The sequence below is a fragment of the Mandrillus leucophaeus genome, unplaced genomic scaffold, assembly GCF_000951045.1.
Source record: "Mandrillus leucophaeus isolate KB7577 unplaced genomic scaffold, Mleu.le_1.0 Scaffold101, whole genome shotgun sequence".
Taxonomy (NCBI): Eukaryota; Metazoa; Chordata; class Mammalia; order Primates; family Cercopithecidae; genus Mandrillus; species Mandrillus leucophaeus.
In genome coordinates, this window is record NW_012098210.1 from 4,109,634 (window position 1) to 4,117,802 (window position 8,169).

An 8,169-nucleotide genomic window follows, 5' to 3' on the forward strand; every position below is an offset into this window, starting at 1 on the left:
TAAAATGAAGTATTTCAATAAGGGCATAAGGGCAACATAAAAAAAGGACTAGTTTTTTTCTGGGTTGGCATTTTGAAAATTCATCATTATCATCATCACAATAATGGTGGTTAGTACTTACCTAGTCTTTGTTAGATGCCAGCTGTTCTAAGTACTTTGCACATACTTAATTCCAAAAATTAACAAATTGTTTTCTTTTTTTGGTGTTTTTTTTTTTTTTAGACGGAGTCTCGGAGTCTCGTTCTGTCACTCAGGCTGGAGTGCAGTGATCCGATCTCGGCTCATTGCAACCTCCGCCTCCAGGGTTCAAACGACTCTCCCGCCTCCCGCCTCAGCCTCCCAAGTGGCTGGGACTACAGGCGCCTGCTACCATGCCTGGCTAATTTTTGTAGTTTTAGTAGAGACGGGTTTCACCATATTGGCCAGGTTGGTCTCAAACTCCTGACCTTTTGATCCGTACGCCTCGGCCTCCCAAAGTGCTGGGATTATAGGCGTGAGCCAGTGTGCCCGGCCTAACAAACTGTTTTAAGTGGCTTGCAGTCAATGCAAAGTAACTAGCATAATTAAATAATTGGTGCTAAATATTAGTGTCCCTTTTTATTGATTACATCCTGGTCTAGAAATCAAGTATTGAAAAATGAGCATAATGCTAATCTCTATACTTTTCAAAAAAGATTGGATCAAACTGCGTCAAACACTAGGTTTTTAGTGTTGTGATCCCGACTGCATTTAATTCTATACAAGTTCAAACTACCAATATGTGTGGTTTTTGAAGGAATTTAACCACATCTAACTTGCACTTAGACTTTTTTGTTAAGTACGTCCTGACATTATTCATACATCCGCATCAAAACAACACATCGCAGGGGCGTGAGGGAGAGGGGAGACGAATGTTTACTCTTGGCAAAGAGGATTCTAAAAGAGGGGGAAAAGAAAAAAGAGCATTTTCAAAGTATCAGTCTTCGTTACCAACAGGCTTTTTACCAGCTCACCGCTACCCCCAAACTCCCTCAGCACCTGAATGTTACGAGAGTTCTAAAAGCATCATAAGACGTTTGGCACAGTGCCTGGCATTACGAGTCTCTACATACGTTATTCTCCTGCCCGTCTTCAGACCTTGCCAGAGAGATAAATAAGAACCGACGCGAATTTAGACGTAAAACAAACTGCCAGGGAGGACGAATGCCCCACACCGATGACTCAGAGCTTGATTTCGGCGGGAAGCGCGGTCTCGGACACGCCCAGAGCCCAAGAGGACGGTTCTGTCCCCGCCCCGTCGCACACACGCCTTACCGGAGCGCCGCGCCAGGCCGCCCGCACACCCAGAGCTCGCCCACGGTTGGCAGCGCACGAGGTCGCATGGTACGGCCCGCTTAAGGGCCACTCAGCCCGCCCCAGCCGGGATCAGTGCGCCGGAAGTGGCGTGCCGGAAACAGGCGCGTCGGAAACAGGCGCGTCGGAAGTTGCGTCTCCGGAAGCGTTTGTTTCCTCAACCAGCTTCCCAGGCTATCACTTACCGAGTATCAGCTGCAGGAGGCATCGGGGCTGCACGGGCCGAATGCCGATTCGTGGGTTTTGTTTAGGCAGCCGAGACCTGTGCCCGCCGCCGGCTACCTCCACTGTGGCGGGCGAGCACCTAGGGTCCTCGCCCACCTGGGTCACCGTCAGGCCCAGGGCAAGCCAGCTACGTGGTTTCTCCCTTCCTTAGAACAGGGGCCAGGCTAGAGAGCGCCATGGCTTCCCAGGGAGGCAGAAGCCGAGTCCGTCGCAGCCTCAGGACCAGAAGTCAGTGCGGCCAGATATCCGCTGCAAGACGCCAGCCTTCCACGGGCGCTCGCCTTCAACACCCCACTACCACACTTCCCTTGAATAGCACACTTGTAAACTGTGCTATCAATACCCCACTATACTTCCCTTGAATAGCTCCACAAACTTGTGCTTATTTTCAGGCCTTGTCCAGGTAAAAGGCCTGCCCACAAGGGACATTTTGCTGCACATGAAGCTTTTCAGAAAGTTGTTTATTAAGGTATAATTTATACACAAGTACAAATAGATGAGCTCTGAAAATACGTATGGTCCTAGAACCATCACCAATCTAGATGGAAATACATTCATCACCCCAAAATTCCATCAGCCTCTTTTGCAGCCTGTTTCCTTCTTCACTCAGAGGCACACTGTAGGAAAATGAATACTTACTACTGGACATGGTTAATTCTCATGTCCAGTAACTAGAACTCAGTCCAAGTAATTTAATAAAGAAACTAGTCATTTAATCTACCAAACAAAAATGCACTGGAAAAAAGGATTATGATAAAGCAATTTTAAAAAATGCTTTTTCTAAAGCCAAATTTAGCAGCGGGGGTTGTATACCTACTTTAGTGACACTAATGTAAGTTCTGATAATCTACTACTATCAAACCAGCCAAAAATATATATATGTATTTTTGAGATGGAGTTTCACTCTTGCCCAGGCTGGAGTGCAGTGGCATGATCGCGGCTCACTGCAACCTCCACCTCCCGGGTTTAAGCGATTCTCCTGCCTCAGCCTCCCAAGTAGCTGTGACTACAGGCATGCGCCACCATGCCTAGCTAGTTTTTTTTTTTTTTCATTTTTAGTAGAGATGGGGTTTCACCATGTTGGCCAGGCTGGTCTCAAACTCCTGACTTTGGTTGATCCGCCTGCCTCCCAAAGTGCTGGGATTACAGGTGTGAGGCACTGCACCACGCAAAAAATTAATACACAGCACAGTTATCTTACAGCTATTAATGGGAATGTTTTTAAGTCTTTCTTCGTAACTTCAGGGCTTTTTCACTTTCTTGGTTGGATCCAACATCCATGGAATTTAAGACATCTTCATCCTTTATGTGAGTGAAGTTGCAAAAAGTGTATTTATACTAGAGAAATTTTGCAGAACCATACTCCTTGGGCCCCATTACAGATCTACTGAAACATCAAAGACTCTTGTAGGACTCCCTAGGCTAAAAAGAAACACTCCATTAACATCCTTATAAAGCCAACACGACTTTGGGTACACGAAGATTCTGAAGAGTATTAACTTTTGCCAAGTAAAACGAAGTACACAGGATTTGTACTACTCTCACTTGTTCCTCGTCCTCAAATTGGAATAACAAGTTTGACAAGCGAATCCCCCTAAAATATCTAGTAACCTACTGTATTTGAAATCCTTTTGATCTCCATCAGGCTGCTCTAAACTGAAAAACCATTTACATGAAAGGGTAGCTGTAGCTGGGAATTCAGTAGGATACTTCCAACAGTCCTGGTCAAAAAATGAAGGCACTGCCCTGTGATGTTTGAAATTCAAGTAACTTTATTTAAATTCAAAAACAATTCTAAAACTGCATTTAGAGTCAAGACCCTCTTGTATTATAAAAATCACATGTATTTCTAAGAGACAAAAATACTTCTAGGTTAACTAGACCAGATCTGACTTTGGACTTTATTCTTTAAACAAATTGCAGAGAATAGAGAAAAAAATAGGTTATTTACAGAAAACAATATCTACATATGTACTTAAAAGTACAAATTTGGTGACAGAAAAGACTTCAGTATATGCTGGCATCTCAGAAGCAGTTCTCAAAGAGCTTAGTTTTATTTTCTTGAATTTTAAGAATGCCTAAGATCCTTCTTCATCCTCGATCTTGGGAGCCAAGTAGTACTTCAAGTGTCCCATATCAGCAATTTTATACTCTACAACTGAAAGACCGGAAGATAGTTAATTACGGAGGAGTATCACATATACTACCTACAAAACAAGGTTCAAATTTATTATCTTACCAAGGGGTACATCTGCAGACATACTGAGTGTCACCGTTGAAGAGAGTGGAGTGGCTTTTGTAAAGAAGTTCAGGTACCTCAGTGCAAAAGTTAGTTGAACTGGTTCATTCATCTCTATGGTAACCTACAAGAGAAAACAAGATTCATCATTGAAAAACATCAAGAAAGTTGCAATCTATTAGCTTGCATTTATAAAAACCCACAAACACTTTTATTAGTCACTTTGGAGGGAGCTATGAAAATTTTGAAGACTGATGCATAAAGCAAAAGAATCGAGTATCTAGCTCGTCTTTCCTATAATTTAGATAACCAAATTATATAATATGGGAAAGCTTTTCTTTATGGAAATTCTTCTGATAAGCAGCTAATAAATGAATGAAATGTATTAATTTCAGCTCTGCAAACTCCAATGACTTAATGGATCTAGACAATGACTATTATAGCTGCTAACACTGCGAAGACATCCAGACCCCTTGTGCCTTCTACTAGAGGCACACACCACCACCTATAAAGTATTCGTGCTCTCTCACCCCCGAAACAAAACATCCTGAATATCATCAAGGCTCCAGGACTATAGCTACCAGTCTGTAGGACACAGGGTGGAAGAATTTACGTATACACAGGAATGCAATCAGCAAAATCCAAACTCTGGAAAACTTAACAAATCATCTAATTTCTTCAACAAAGAGACTGTAATGGAAGGGGAAGAATGAAATTAGAGGAAACCAGGCTAGGTGTGTTGGCACACACCTGTAGTCCCAGCTACTAGGGAAACCAAGGCAGGAGGATCAACTTAAGCCCTGGAGTTTGAGGCTGTAGTGAGCCATGACTGCACCACTGCACTCCAGCCTGGATGGACAGAGCAAGACCCTGTCTCAAAAACAAAGAAAAACAGAAAAAGAAAAAAAATAAGGTTAGCAGAGGAGCGGAAATGTGTTTCAGGAAACAGATAAAGAATCAGCTCCTAGCCTTTATTAATAAAAAAAAAAAAAAACAACTTCCAACTGAATTTTACAACTTTATTTAAACTAAATGTTGACTACCCATTCAAGGGACAAGAAAGCAATATATAGTATTTATTGTAAGCTTGTAATATGCCAGACACAGCATATGCTAAGCTCTTTAATGTTACCATATTTAATCCTAACAAGCTTATGAGATTAGGACCTTCGTCCTTGATTTCCCAAGTTTTAATTTATGCTCAGGTTACCGAGTTTTTTTTTTTTTTTTTTTTTAAGATGGAGTCTTGCTCTGTCACCCAGGCTGGAGGGGAGTGGCATGATCTGGGCTCACTGCAACCTCCACTTCCTCAGTTCAAGTCATTCTCCTGTCTCAGCCTTCCGAGTAGCTGGGGTTACAGGTGTGCACCACCATGCCCGGCTAATTTTTTCTATTTTGGTTAAGCAAGGGCTCTCTAAGTACTCTCCAAGTTGCATGGAGTCTGCTTTCTAGCCTTAGTGAGAAGTCTTCCTGTTTAACCTTTGATTCATACAGCCTGTGACTTTGGCTAAATTGTCACTTAAGGTTGCTCAGCCTGCTTCTCCACCTTTAAAATGGGCTACCAATTGGACCCACAACATGTACGCTAATATAAGGATTACATAAGCGCTCCTAACAGGTAGACTTTTACTCCTAACCATACCCTTCTATAGAGTTGCTGTTCTATGCTTAATTATTTGGTAAGAGTAAATATCTCCAGAAAGCTAAAGGTTAGATGCCTAGCTTCCCAATCCTACCCTTAAGAGCCTGTGTGGGCTTGATCCATAAACCATTGTTCTGTGGTATGTACACGTGCTGAATTTGTATTCCCTTCTTGCAAATATAATTCTAAATTGGATGACACAAATCAGTTGCAGATTTCAACAGTATCTCAATTTTCAGAAATTACTTGGGATCCAATTCTGTCTACTTTTAATTTTAGCAATTAACCTAATAAGCAGTATTACAATTCTCTTCAAACTATTTTTTTTACTTAAAAACTACTTACAGCTTCCTCCTCTTTATCGACATTACTTGTCTGTGACAATTTAATGTTTCCATTTCCAAGTTCTCCACTTGCAGAAAATTTCACGCCATCTTTTGCACAGGAAATTACAACAGCATCTCCAATATGGCTGAGATCTCGGCATATACGTGCAAATTCACCAGAAGGCATCTTTACTACACAGCTGTACTCTTGTTCCTATTAAGAACAAAAATTTTCCAAAAGTTAATTGTTAGAAATTTAATGATTTGGCACCCTCACTTTCTTAAAAGGCAACATCTAAACAACTCAGAATCAAGATTTTCTGATTACTGACTCGTGTAATTTCTTAACAAACTCCACTCAAAAATAATAAATGGCTATTAAATGCACTGCCCAGGGAACAAGCGCCTCCTCCTCCTCATCCTCCAGGGATAAAGTAAGAGAACATTAGAGTATGCCACAGAAATGATGACGGCGCAAGCAGGTCTAACTACTTTCTAAAAGAAAACGAGAGAATATGATATTAGGCATTTTCAACATTCCAACATTTCTTCTCTCCTTTGGTGTTTATAAACCTAACCTGGATAAATTTCTTCTAAGATAGCTTTCAAACCCACTTAATAAAAACCAAGCATCGGGCCGGGCGCGGTGGCTCAAGCCTGTAATCCCAGCACTTTGGGAGGCCGAGACAGGCGGATCACAAGGTCAGGAGATCGAGACCATCCTGGCTAACCTGGTGAAACCCCGTCTCTACTAAAAAAAAAAAAAAAAAAAAAAACTAGCCGGGCGAGGTGGTGGGCGCCTGTAGTCCCAGCTACTCGGGAAGCTGAGGCAGGAGAATGGCGTAAACCCGGGTGGCGGAGCTTGCAGTGAGCTGAGATCCGGCCACAGCACTCCAGCCTGGGCGACAGAGCGAGACTCCGCCTCAAAAACAAAACAAAACAAAACAAAAAAAACCCAAGCATCCTAGAAGGAAGCAAATTTTAAAAGAAGTTCATGGAAATTAATGCAAATAGACAACTGGCAGTAAACAATAAATTTAACCAGTGAGTTTTAGACTTGTGGTAAACAACTATCCAAATACTAAAATCTCTTTAAAACATGCACCAGTAGATATGTTTCTAGAAAAAGTTCTGTTATGAAGTACGCTTAAATTATATTAACTTATCTTGACGGAGGAGGATCATTGAGGCCAGGAGTTCCAGACCAGCCTGGGCAAGACTGCCCCCACACCCACACACAAAAATAAAAAAATTAGCCAGGCGTGGTGGGACAGACCTGTAGTCCTTCCTAGCCACTTAGGAGACTAAGTGGATTGCTTGAGCCCAGGAGTCCCAGGTTACAGTGAGCTATATGGCACCACTGCACTCCAGCCTGGGCAAAAGAGGAAGACCCTGTCTGTAAAAATAAACAACACTCTATGACATAACTATCATGCCTGTGTACAGCAGTCGCTACAATCAGAAACTGATACTCACTGGAATTCCAAGTTGTTCAACATCCAAATCCATCAACTTCATTTCATAGTCTGAAACTTTCTCCTGGTCTACCAAAAAAAAGCAAATGCTGTTGAGAAACACTGGCACAGAGTTTTGATCTTCTGTAGCTTCATAACTCAGTAAAAAGGTACGACTTACTTGGTGCTTCAAATACTAGCGCCAAGGTATCCGCATTATCTTCAGCCCTTAGTGTAATGATATCTTCATTGCCGGCGCATTTTAGTATTTTGGACATACTAGAAGACAGGAGACACATGGTTTAAAATCAACACCATCTACTGAAGGTCTGTATTTCTAATGCATTTAGAAGGGGTTACCACTCTCACCCATAGGCCGTCTCAGAACTGGTGGAGGGTAATTGCACTGCTGGAGGATGCGAATATGAATGCAGACATTTTGGGATGCATCTGGCAGTATTTATACTAAAATACCACCAGCAGTTTCCCTTCTGGATAGAAACAATCTCCTGCCACTAAGTAGGATGACAGGCTGACACTTTTCTCGCAAGGGCACATTATAAAGCATTTAAAGTCAACCGCGACTGAGCCGGGAGGATCGCCCGAGCCCAGAAGTTGGAGACCAGCCCGGGCCAACACATCCAGACCGTCTCGGAAACAAAAAAGCCACAACTAAAGCGTCCATTCAAGGCCAACAGGATTTAGTGAGCAAAAGCTCTGGAGCAGTGTTCCTGGCACTGCAGAAAAACCAGTCATTTTCCCGCCACCACCCGCTTTGTGACTTTGGCGCGAAAAAGCAGGTTCGCGCAGCAGCCAGCGCGGGCTTTTCCGAACCGCGCGCTCAGCTGGGCCCCACCCCACTGCATGGCAGGCCAATGAGAAGGTGCGGATGGTCCACGCCAGCCAATGAGGGCTCGGCTCGGAAGCGATCCCGCCAAGCCCCGGAGGTGG

General features: G+C 43.0%; 2 protein-coding genes across 5 annotated transcripts in view; both read right to left on the bottom strand.

Moving 5' to 3' along the window:
• The window catches only part of TMEM230 (transmembrane protein 230), a 17,193-nt gene extending 15,773 nt beyond the window's left edge, over nucleotides 1-1,420 (bottom strand). Inside the window, exon 1 of one of the 2 annotated variants that reach the window (XM_011975301.1) lies at nucleotides 1,294-1,420. The gene's annotated coding sequence lies outside the window, so the exon portion shown is untranslated. Of the gene's footprint in view, nucleotides 1-1,091; nucleotides 1,226-1,293 lie in introns of those variants that run through there. The other variant, XM_011975296.1, reaches the window with a different exon arrangement.
• Nucleotides 1,421-3,306: 1,886 nt separating this feature from the next.
• PCNA (proliferating cell nuclear antigen) overlaps nucleotides 3,307-8,169 on the bottom strand; it is a 20,163-nt gene continuing 15,300 nt past the window's right edge. For 2 of the 3 annotated variants that reach the window (XM_011975319.1, XM_011975311.1), the window contains 5 exons: nucleotides 7,400-7,497; nucleotides 7,241-7,308; nucleotides 5,784-5,978; nucleotides 3,797-3,920; nucleotides 3,307-3,715 (listed from right to left, as the gene is read on the bottom strand). In XM_011975319.1, the coding sequence (XP_011830709.1) occupies nucleotides 3,636-3,715; nucleotides 3,797-3,920; nucleotides 5,784-5,978; nucleotides 7,241-7,308; nucleotides 7,400-7,497 (565 nt within the window). In that variant the 3' untranslated portion in view covers nucleotides 3,307-3,635. The remainder of the gene's footprint in view (nucleotides 3,716-3,796; nucleotides 3,921-5,783; nucleotides 5,979-7,240; nucleotides 7,309-7,399; nucleotides 7,498-8,169) is intronic. The other variant, XM_011975329.1, reaches the window with a different exon arrangement.